General features: G+C 35.5%; 1 protein-coding gene across 1 annotated transcript in view; it reads left to right on the top strand.

Annotated features, from left to right (window-relative positions):
• HDAC9 (histone deacetylase 9) overlaps positions 1–12,694 on the top strand; it is an 804,896-nt gene that overhangs the window by 720,316 nt on the left and 71,886 nt on the right. Inside the window, exon 23 of the mRNA XM_029233513.1 lies at positions 8,312–8,445. Coding sequence (XP_029089346.1) covers positions 8,312–8,445 — 134 coding nt within the window. The remainder of the gene's footprint in view (positions 1–8,311; positions 8,446–12,694) is intronic.

The raw sequence follows: 12,694 nt of genomic DNA, 5'->3' as shown, positions 1-12,694 counted from the left end.
CTAGCTGAAGATGCCCTTGCAATTCTCTTCCTCAGTGCTGTCTCAGTCTTGGTAGTTACCAGTTCAGTATGTTCGGTCATCAAAAAACAAAAAAAAGATTTGTTACAGTGTACCTTCCTTCTTATGCTTATAATAACGCTGATTTAATTAAATTAATGCTTTTTGAAACAACCAGGTTATATATAGTATTCTTTAGTGTAGTGGCAGTAGCAGTAGTACAGTAAGTAGTAGTGATAGTATTTTGTTAATGCCTCGTTCTAGAAGATTTTCTCAGAAGAGCTTAAGGTGCCAACTTTCACTTTGAAAAATATTTCTTAGAGTATTCTGTCACAGTCAATGCACATGGTAGGGACAACTTCTGAGGCTGATTTTCACTGAATATGTATCATTTCCAGTCACTAACCTGATACTGCCCATCTTGCTGCCCCAGGCAACCAGGCTCCTCCCTAAGTACCCCACCCTCTAAAAAAAATTCAGAAACAAAAGGTATATGTGGACCTTAAGAACCCAGTTCCACCCCATTTCATATCTGTAATTGCTTGAGCTCAACATGCACCGTGTTATACAGACTTACTTTCTCACTTGATCGCTTCTTTCCCATCAACCCTCACACTCCAGACACTCGAACCTCCTTGAGAAAAACGTTGCTGGCGCTATGCTCTCTGCTATAATTTTTCAGCTGTACAGGTTCAGTTTGTTGTGACAAGTAGGGTGAACTTCTGTGCTTTTGTGAAGCTGGAAGTAAAAACTATTAAATGAAACTTGTAATTATGCCCATTAAAATTATGTTACAAAACCTCTCAAATAAACACACGTACACGCACACATGCACACACCACTGAATCTTCTTTTTCTCATGTCCAGAAAAATAATACCTTGACATTGGTAGCCACACTTAGCTTTTCTAATCCCTCTTATATACGTACAGCAGTAATGGACACAGTAGGACTCAGGTTAATAGAAGTAAAATGTTGTTCTTAAATTTCTTACTTTGATGGGAAGAAAGAGCTTAGACCTCGTAGAAATTTTATTTCTTTACTTCACTTGAACGTTTTGTGCAAGGATAACGCAGAGTTCAGCTGCCTCAATCTGTGGCTCCAGAGATCACATGGGTAACATGTGAATGGAAATAAACCTTGTAGGTAAAAGAAAGAGGAATTTGGATGGAGATCAAAGATTAGCTTCATTCCATTCTTTCCTTCCACTTTTTACTGTCCCCTCTAAATTTGGTATTTTACGGGACTTTTTTTTAATTCCCAAAGGAAAGAGTGAACTTAAATCAGATTTGAGACTTTATCCCTCCCCCCACCTCCTTTTTATTAATCCATGTGATTTGATTCACTCAGTAGTAACTTTAGATAATTGAATTCTCAATTGCTAGGAACCTTCAGTATGAAAGATGTGGCATACAGGCTTGATTTATTATTATCTCTTTTTAAGTTATCACTGTAGCCATGGTTTAGGTTACAGGAAAAGCTGTTCAGAATATTTAACAATATGATTAGTAGAAATATCTATGAGTATTATGAATATTTCTTGCTCATTTATCTTCTAGAATAGAATTACTTACTATGTGCTATTAACCCTGACTTAGGCCAAGTACGTTTCTAAGCATTAGAATCAGGACTCTGTATTACACATTTTCTGTAAGCTTACCGTTCTTTTTATAGCAGTCAGGTAAGAAGGTGGAGCTTAATGTGTTCAGCCTCATTCCTAAATGGCCTGTGGAAAAGATTCTTATTGGTATCATCATGAGGTCCATAGAAGTGAAAAACACAATAATGCTTAAAAACAGTTTTCACCTGGGCTTCCCTGGTGGAGCAGTGGTTGAGAGTACGCCTGCCGATGCAGGGGACACGGGTTCGTGCCCCGGTCCGGGAAGTTCCCACATGCCGCGGAGCGGCTGGGCCCGTGAGCCATGGCCACTGAGCCTGCGCGTCCGGAGCCTGTGCTCCACAACGGGAGAGGCCACAAGAGTGAGAGGCCCCGCGTACCGCAAAAAACAAAACAAAACAGTTTTCACTTAATTTTTAAATCTTTTTTAGAATAGTTTTTGCCAAGTATTTAGAAACATAGGGTAATTATAAAGTGAATATTTTGACTTCCATCAAAATAGTAGCTAAGTGGATAGAATCAACATTGAAGTGCTGCAGGGTAATGGGGAAATGAACTCACCTTGTTCATAGTTAACCTCAAGTGCTAGACCAGAGCTGAAATTCTGGACAGCTCTGGTTTATTGAGTAGATATCTCAATGCATTCCAAGGTTTAAGATGATACTACTTCATTGTTCTAAAATGGAAGCAACTTAGTTTGGTTTTAGGGTCTCATTGCTTGACAATTTTATAGACTTGCATTACTTCTACCAACCTTATCCTGAAAATTTACTTTCTTTTCAAGCAGAAACCCACAATACCTAAGAGGAGAACAAGGTCAGGTTTGAGAGCAGCCTAGGTAGGCTTGCAGACCATGCATTTCCACATTCGTGATAATTCTTTCAAGTTTTCATGGATATAGAAGTATTGTAAATATTATAAGTATTATATAAATGAGGGAGAATGAAATAGTCTTGTACTTAGAATGGTTAATACAAGAAGCTAAAAATTTGAATTAATGTAAACACTGAAAAAATGAGTAACAAAACTATAGAGACAAAAAAGATCATTTGTTTGCAGGGATTGGGGGGCGGAGAGGAGGGATGAATAGGTGGAGCACAGGGAATTTTAGGACCTTGAAACTAATCTGTATGATGCTATAATGGTGGATACATGACTTTATGTGTTTGGCAAAGCCCATAAACTATACAACACAAAGAGTAAATCCTGGTCATAGACTTTTGTTAACAATAATGTACCAATACTGGTTCATCAACTGTAACAAATGTACCACACTAATGCAAGATATTATTAATAGGGGAAACCACAGCAAGGGGGTAGGGTAGTATATTGGAACCCTCTGTGCTTTCTGCTTAAATTTTCGATAACCCCAAAACTGCTCTTAAACAGTCTATTAATTTTGTTAATGTTTTGGTTTTTTCCCTTCAGTTTTTTTGAGATATAATTGATATACAAGTATTGTATAAGTTTAAGTGTATAGCATAATAAATTGACTTATATAAATCATGAAATGATAATCACAGTAAATTTAGTGAACATGCATCATCCCATATATGTAGATATAAAAGAGATAGAAAAAAATATTTTCCTTGCAATGAGAACTTTTAGGATTTACTCTCTTAGCAATTTTCATATATGACACACAGCAGTGTTAATTAGATTTATCATGCTGTACATTACATCCGTAGTACTTATTTATCTTATAACTGGAAGTATGTACCTTTTGACTGCCTTCATGCAATTCCCCCTCCCCCTAAACCCCACCTCTGATAACCACAAGCCTGATATCTTTTTCTCTATATATCTGTTGAGTGCATTGGGTCTCATGTGTCTTTTAAAGCCAAAAGACTATCTTTAGAATTATGTTTGAATTCCTTTTTCTTTTTTGTGTGCGTATCTATTGTAGATTTTTGGTTTGTGGCTACCATGAGGTTTATATATAGCAGTCTAAATATAAATATGATTATTTTAAGTTGCTGATCTCTTAAGTTCAAACACATTTTAACAACCCTGAATTTTAACTCCCCTTCCCATGTTTACTGTTTTTGACATAATATTTTACATCTTTTTGTTTTGTGCATCCCTTAAGTACTTATTGTGGATATAGATGATTTTACTTCTTTGGTCTTTAAACTTTCCTATTAGCTTTATACGTGGCTAATTTACTACCTTTTCTATATATTTGCCTTTACCAATAAAACTTTTCTTTTCATAATTTTCATATTTCTAGTTATGGCCCTTTCTTTTTCACATAGAGAAGTCCTTTTAACATTTCTTGTAAAGCTAGTTTGGTGGTGCTGAACTCTTTTAGCTTCTCCTTGTCTGTAAAACTTTTGATCTCTGCATCAAATCTGAATGAAAGCCTTGCTGGGTAAAGTATTCTTGTTTGTAGGTTTCTCCCTTTTATTACTCCAGGTTCAGCAGGTGTGTCTGACTCAGGCTCCTTTCAAATTACTGTTTCTGCCCTGGGTCCTGGAGAGTGTAAGATTTTGTGTGTGCCTTTAAGAGTGGAGTCTAGGGACTTCCCTGGTGGTGCAGTGGATAAGAATCTGCGTGCCAATTCAGGGGACATGGGTCCGAGCCCTGGTCTGGGAAGATCCCACATGCCGAGGAGCAACTAAGCCCGTGAGCTACAACTACTGAGCACGCGAGCCACAACTACCGAAGCCTGTGTGCCTAGAGCCCGTGCTCCACAACAAGAGAAGCCACCACAATGAGAAGCCCATGCACTGCAACAAAGAGTGGCCCCCGCTCGCCACAACTAGAGAAAGCCCACGTGCAGCAACGAAGACCCAATGCAGCCTAAAATAAATAAATACATTAATAATAAAAAAGAGTGGAGTCTATTTCCCACAGCCCTCTGGCTCTCCCCAGAGTAATCCCCACTGCCCTTCAGAGCCAAACTTTCTGGGATCTTGGCTTCCCAGTGCAGGACCCCCAGGCTGGAGAGCTCGATGTGGGCCTTGGACCCCTTGCTCCTTGGGGAGAACCTCTGTAATTGTAATTAGCCTCCTGTCTGTGGGTGCACACCTAGGAATATGGGTCTTGACTATACTACATCTTTGCCCTTCCTACCCATCTCATTGTGGTTCCTTCTTTATATCTTTAGTTGTACATCTTTTCTGATATCCTTTTAGTCTTTCTCCTCAATAGGTGCTCTGTAAATAGTTGTAATTTCTGTGTGCCCATGGGAGAAGGTGAGCTCAGGGTCTTCCTACTCCGCAATCTTGGCCACTTGTTTTCAACCAGTCGATTCAGGAACTTGTGGGCCGCTGAGCATGTGAGGATCTGGGAGCCCAGTCCAGATGTGTTATGCTGTAGCAACACATCTGTTAACTGCTTTAAAAATATAATTGTTTTAAAAATTAAATGTTTATGTCCTGCATGTTCTTAAAGCCTATTAAAAAAATGAAATGCTATGTTGAACACATGGTTGTTTTTTTTTAAAATTATTTATTTATTTATTTTTGGCTGTGTTGGGTCTTCGTTTCTGTGCGAGGGCTTTCTCTAGTTGCGGCGAGCGGGGGCCACTCTTCATTGCGGTGCGTGGGCCTCTCACTGTCGCAGCCTCTCTTGTTGCGGAGGACAAGCTCCAGACGTGCAGGCTCAGTAGTTGTGGCTCACGGGCCTAGTTGCTCCACAGCATGTGGGATCTTCCCAGACCAGGGCTCAAACCCGTGTCCCCTGCATTGGCAGGCAGATTCTCAACCACTACGCCACCAGGGAAGCCCAAACACATGGTTTTATATATTTTCATTTATCCTTTTTTTTTTCAGTAGTGCCTGAAATTGAGCAGGTTGATGAAATGTTAAAATTTTTTAAATATTAATTGAGAGACATTTACATTTGGCAATATGAGTGACTGCATATACTGAAATACTCCTACATGAAAATATCAAGACTACTCTTTTAAGTTTATGGATGACTTCCAAAAAGATGAAGAAAAGTGAGCAAATACTATAGCTGGTGGCCACCCTGGGCTATCCCAAAGTGTTCAGTTGGCGAAAGCTCGAACATTAATAGACTACTGCATACTAGAAAGGGGAGTCGAAGCTTTGGGTCTATGAAGGGAAGGGTTTTGATTGGAGACCAGAATAAAAAAGGGAATGTCAAAGGGCCAACTCTAAAGAAAAGGATAAATAGGAGAAAAGGAAATACTGTTGAGTAAAACAACAAATTGATCTTAGATATGGCTATCAGTAGAGGGAATTTTAAAGGGAATGGAAAGAGAAAAAAAACCTATATTTTTTTCTATGTCAATTTGTAATCGTTTTGGGGTCCATATTTACATTATCTGTGCATTAAAAAAAAAAAAACAGCCCTTGAGTCTAAAAATTTTAAATTGATCTTGGTTGGTAATGTTTCAGCCATCCAGCAGAAGCAAACAAAATCACACTCAACTCAGGTTTCAAGGATAAATATCACATTCAACTCAGGCTTCCAAGCTTTCTCACATATAAAGTTCTGATTAATATGAGCTCAAAAAAATTCAAAAACAAAGGAGAATTAAGACATCATGAGGCTGAATCATCAGAAACAAAAAATAGTAAAACTAAGCCATAAAGACTTCAAATAGCAGATATAGAAAATAAAATACTTATGCCTAAAGAAATAAAAGAAAGAAATAAAAACATGAACCAAAAGTTAGAAAATATAAAAATGACTAGGAAGTTATGAAATATAACCAAATAGAACATCTAGAATTGAGCAATGTAATCACTGAAATGAAAATATCTGTAGAAGTATAAATAGCAGATTAGATACATCTGGAGAGAGAAAGTCTGGAAGACAGATCTGAAATAAAAGTACACATAATGCAGGACAGAAAGAAAATATGAAAGAAAACTTCAGAGATGTTGAGGATACAGTAACAATGACTACATCTAATTGGAGTGCCAACATATGATAATAAAGGTAATAAATAACTTTACTGAATAAATTTGAACACAAAAGATAGAAATTTCTAGAAAAATATAACTTAGGAAGATATTGAAAACACAAATAGTCCTCTAATCCCTAAAGAAATTCTCAATAGATAAAAATCTTCCTCAAAGAAAACACAAGAGTCAAATGGTTTTACAGAAGATTTCTACCCAACACTCTAGGGTCAAATAATAGAAAAAGAGGGTCTGACCATAATAAAATTCAACATGGTCAATAAAAGAATGGAAATTTATAGATTAACCTCTTACATAAACATAGGTGAAAAAAAAATCTAAACAAAGCATTAGTCAAACAAATCCAGCTTTGTATAAAAAAGATAATATATCACGACCAAACATTTTATTTCATAAATTCAATGATGGCTAAATATTTGAAATATTAATGTAACTCACAACACTATGAAATTATAGGAGAAAAACCATCTCATTTGGTATAGTAAAATAATTAAATTCAACATCTGTTTATAATAAAAACTCTAATTTGGAGTAGAAATAGAAAGGTTCCTCCTTATACTGAAGGAAACCACAGTAAGATGCTATCATTCATCCACCCAGTTGGCAAATCATACCAAATGGTGGCAAGGATGTGACTAAACTGGGATTCTAATATATACTGCTTCTCAGAGTGGGGATTGATAATAGTCCTTTGGAAATGATCTGGTAGTATTCAGCAGGTTTTAAGTCATGACAATTTCACTCTGCTCTTGCACATGTACACCAGAAGACTGGTATAAGAATGTTCATGGGGCATTTTTTTTTTTGGCCACACTACATGGCTTGTGGGATCTTAGTTCCCCTGACCAGGCATGGAACCCCGGGCCCACGGCAGTGAAAGCGCAGAGTCCTAACCACTGGACCTCGAGGGAAGTCCCATAGGGGCATTTTTTGTAATAACACAAAACCTAAATATTTGTCAACAGGAGAATGGGTAAATAAATTCTTCTATACTCGTTAAATGGCCTACTAGACAGCATAGAACTGTAGCTACATGTATCAACAGAGATGAGCTAACAAAATGTGTGAAAAGAGCAAGGTGCAAAAGTATAAAACCATTTTGATAAAGTTCCAAAATAAGCAAATTAACAATGGAAAGCAAAGGAGTTATAAACATAAACTCAGGATCCTGATTTCCCATAGTGAGGAGGAATTATGTTATTAGAGAGAAGCATACAGGGGGCTTCAAAAGTATTTTCCTTAAATTGGAAGGTGAGTGACCAGGTGTTTGTCATATTATACTTTATAACATAAATAGATATTATTTTTTGCATTTATCAACTATTTCATAGTAAAAGAATGTCTGTAAAATCTAATGTGATAGTTAACTACTTTGAGGTGATATATAGAAAACTTCCTTTTATAATGAAGGCAGATGATGGAAACAGGAAAGAAATATTAAGGAAACGGAATTCTTTACCTTATTAACAGCGAAACACTATTCAAGTTTTTCATCCAGGTACACATAGAATGTGTTGTGAAAGGCAGTAATGTGCACTGGTGAAGAACCAAAACGACTGTTGCAAATCTTAGTTGTGATACTTCTTAGCTGTGGGATCTTGGGTTTTGGTGCCCTCATTTGTTAAATAGAGATATTAATAGGACCTAATTTATCAAGTTATTGTGAGTATTAAACAAGTTAGCACATGGGAAGTGCTGAGAAAGGACATATGCAGAATAAATGCTCAATCAATATTAGATTCTAGTGGTCAGTTAACTTTTAATTTATACTTTGAAATGTTCTGTTTGCATTATGTTAGGCTTTGGTCATTTGACGAAGCAATTGATGACACTGGCTGATGGACATGTGGTGTTGGCTCTAGAAGGAGGACATGATCTCACAGCCATCTGCGATGCATCAGAAGCCTGTGTAAATGCCCTTCTAGGAAATGAGGTAAAAAACTAAAAGTACAAAAGAGTAGGGGTAAAGGACCAGGAATGTATGCATGCATATTTCTTGTCTTTTTTAAAATCACGTGAACTCAGAAAACACAGTGGAGCTCTTACAATTTTAAGGAAGAAGGAAAGCCTTAGATAAGAAAAGTTTACATATTCTCATGGTATATGCTATAACTTTTGCCCAGTTATGGAATCCATATAGTACTCCCCTTGATCAGGTTATTGGCAGACGTCAATAAATAAGTAAAGATAACCCTTGGGAGGAAATGGTTTGTATATTGATCCGGCTAATGAGCAATGAAACACTGAAAAAGAAATAACTCAAAGAAAAGTTCTCTTAATATTTTCTGTAGGATTATGTCAGTTCAGGGGGGAAAAAAGCTTTTGAAAAATATTTTTTCAGCTTTATTAAGGTATAATTGGCAAATAAAATTATAATACATATATCTAACATATACAGTTATGATTTGATATGCATATACATTGTAAAATGATTCCCTCCATTGAGTTCATTTAACACATTCATCACCTCACAGTTACTTTTTTTTGATGAAAATACTTAAGTTCTACTCTCTTAGAAAATTTAATTATACAAGACAGTATTATCAGTTATATTCACCATGTTATACATTACATCCTCAAGCCTTATTCATCTTATAAGTGAAAGTTTAAAAACTTTTACCAACCTCTCCTTATTCCCCCCACCACCCAGCTCCTGGCAACCACCATTCTACCCTCTGTTTCTATGAATTCAACTATTTTGTTTGTTTTTGGTTCTACATAAGTGGTACCATGTAGTTTTTCTTTTTCTCTGTCTGGCTTATTTCACTTGGCATAATACCTTCCATGTTCATCCATGTTGTCACAAAAGACAGAATTTCATTCTTTTTTTTAAGATTGCAAAATATTCCATTGTGTCTGTGTATGTGGATGTGTGTGTATTACATTTTCTTTATCCATTCATCTGTGGATGGACACCTACATTGTTTCCAAACCTTGACTATTGTGAATAGTGCTGCAATAAATCTGGCAGTTCAGATATCTCTTTGAGATAATGAAATAGTGATTTCATTTCCTTCGGATATTTGCCCAGAAGTGAGATTCCTGGGTCATATGGTAGCTCCATTTTTAATTTTTTGAGGGACCTCCTACTGTCTTCCATAGTGACTATACTACCAAGAATGCACAAGGGTTCCCTTTTCCCAACATCTTTACCAGCATTTATCTCTTCCCTTTTTGATAATACACGTCCTAACAATATGTGAGGAAGTATCTCATTATGGTTTGATTTGCATTTTCCTGATCATTAATGATGTTGAATACCTTTTCGTGTACATGTTGGCCATTTGAATGTCTTCTTTGGAAAAACACATATTCAGGTCCTTTGCCCATTTTGAATTGTGGTATTTGGTTTTGTTTGTTTGTTTTGCTATTGAGTTGTATGAATTCCTTATATATTTTGGATACTAACTGCTCATTGGATATGTGGTAAATACTTTTTCCCATTCCATGGGTTGCTTTTTCATTTTATTGATGATTACCATTGCTGTGCAGAAGCTTTTTAGTTTGAGGTAGTCCCACTTGTTTATTTTTGATTTTGTTGTCTTTTCTTTTGTTCTCAAATCCAAATAACCATTGCCAACAGCGATGTCAAGGAGCTTACCCCCTATGTTTTCTTCTAAGAGTTTTATGATTTCAAGTCTTAAATTTATGTCTTTAATCAATTTTGAATTGATTTTTGTGTATAAGATAGGGATCCAGTTTCATTTTTTGCATATGGCTATCCAGTTTTACCAGCACCATTTATTGAAGAGACTATTCTTTCCCTATTGTATATTCCTGGTTCCTTTCCTGAAGATTAATTAATGGGTTTATTTCTGGGATCTCTCTTCTGTTCTTTTAGTCTATATATCTGTTTTTAATGACAATATCATACTGTGTTGATTACTTGTAATATAGTTTGAAATCAGGAAATGTGATAACTCCAGCATTATTCTTCCTTCTCAAGATTGCATTGGCTATTTGGGGTTCTTCTGTGGTTTCATATGAGTTTTAGGATTTTTTTTCTATTGCTGTGAAAAATGCCCTTTGGTAAGTATTGCATTGAATTTATAGATCACCTTGGGTATTATGGACATTTTAATTATATTAACCTTCCTGTTCCATGAACCTAGGATATCTTTCCATTTATTTGTGTCTTCCATTTCCTTTATCAGTGTCTTAAAGATTTTTGTGTATAGATCTCTCACTTCCTTGGATAAATTTATTCCTGAGTAGTTTGTTTTTGATGCCATTGTAAATGAGATTTTGTTTTCTTTTTCAAATAGTTAATTGTTAGTGTACAGAATCACGACTGATTTTTCTGTGTTGATTTTTTTATCCTGCAACTTTGCTGAATTCATTTAGTTTTAACAGCTTTTTGGAGGCATCTTTAGGGTTTTCTATATGTATCATGTCATCTGTAATAGTAACAGTTTTACTTCTTGTTTTCTGATTTGGATGCCTTTTATTTCTTTTTCTTGCCTGATTGCTTTAGATAGTATTTACTTACAGTACTATACTGAATAACAGTGACAGGAGTGGGTATCCTTATCTTGTTTCTAATCTTAGAGGAAAAGTTTTCAGCTTTTCAATATTGAGTATGATGTTAGCTGTGAGTTTCTCATATACGGGACTTATTATGTTGAGGTACCTTCCTTCTATACCAAATTTATTGAGAGTTTTTTTCATGAAAGGATGTTGAATTTTGTCAAATGCTTTGTCTGCATCTATTAAGATGATTATATAGTCTTTATCCTTCATTTTATTGATGTAGCTTATTGCATTTATTTATTTGCAGATGATGAACTACGCTTGCATCCCAGGAATAAACCCCACTTAATCATGGCATATGATCCTTTTAATGTACTGTTGAATTCACTTTGCTAGTATTTTGTTGAGGATATTTGATCTCTGTTCATCAGGGATATTGGCCTGTAATTTCTCTCCTTGTAGTGTTATTTACTGGCTTTGGTATCAAGGAAATGCTGACCTCCAAAAATGAGTTTGGACATCTTACCTCCTCTTCAATTTTTTGGATGAGTTTGAGAAAGATTGGTATTACTTCTTCTTTAATATTTGATGGAATTCACCAGTGAAGCCATCTGATTCTGGACTTTTCTTGGCTGGGAGGTTTTTGATTACTAATTCAATCTCCTTACTAGTAATTTGTTTGTTCAGATTTTCTGTTTCTTCGTTATTCAATCTTGATGCATTTTTTGTTTCTAGAAGTTTATCCATTTCTTCTAAGTTATTTAATTTGTTGGCATATAATTGTTCATGGTAGTTTCTTATGTTCCCTTGTATTTCTGTTATGAATTGTAATGTCTCCTCATGCATTATTAATTGAGGCCTTTCTCATTTTTTCTTAGTCTAGGTAAAAGTTTATCAATTTTATCTTTTCATAAAACAAGCTTAGTTTTATTGATTTTTTCTATTGTCTTTTTAATCTCTATTTTATTTATTTCCACTCCGATCTTTGTTGTTTCCTTCTTTCTACTAATTTGGCCTTAGTTTATTCTTCACTTTTTAGTTTCTTGAGGTGTAAAGTTAGGTTGTTTAGTTGAGATCTTTCTTTTTTCTTAATGTAAGCATTTATCACTATAAACTTCTCTCTTAGAATGGCTTTTGCTGCATGCCATACGTTTTGGTAATTTGTGCTTCCATTCTCATTTGTCTCAAGATTTATTTTATTTCTTTTGATTTCTTCTTTGACATATTGATTGTTCAGTAGCATATTGTTAAATTACTATCTATTTGTGAATTTTCCAGTGTTTTCTTGTAATTGATTTCTAGTTTCATGCTATTGTGGTCAGAAAAAATAATTGGGAAGATTTCAGTCTTTTAAAATTTGCTAAGACTGGTTTTGTGGCCTACTGTATTATCTCTCCAGGAGAATGTTCCATGTGTGCTTAAGAAGAATGTATATTCTGCTGCTGTTGGATGGAATGATCTGTATATGTCTGTTAGGTCTATGCCATCTAATGTAGTTTAAGTCCAGTGTTTCGTTATTGATTTTCTATCTAAGCTATCCGTTGTGTTATATCCTCTTGGTGAATTGACCCCTTTATCATTTTATAATGATCTTCTTTGTATTATATTACAGTTTGGGGGTTAAAGTTTATTTTTTCTGATATAAGTATACCTGCCCTGCTTTTTGTTTCCATTGGCATGGCATGTATTTTCCATCCCTTCACTTTCAGCCT

The sequence above is a fragment of the Monodon monoceros genome, unplaced genomic scaffold (genome assembly GCF_005190385.1).
Source record: "Monodon monoceros isolate NGI ecotype Baffin Bay Population unplaced genomic scaffold, NGI_Narwhal_1 Super_Scaffold_2, whole genome shotgun sequence".
Taxonomy (NCBI): Eukaryota; Metazoa; Chordata; class Mammalia; order Artiodactyla; family Monodontidae; genus Monodon; species Monodon monoceros.
This window is presented reverse-complemented; position numbering and strand designations above follow the sequence as displayed.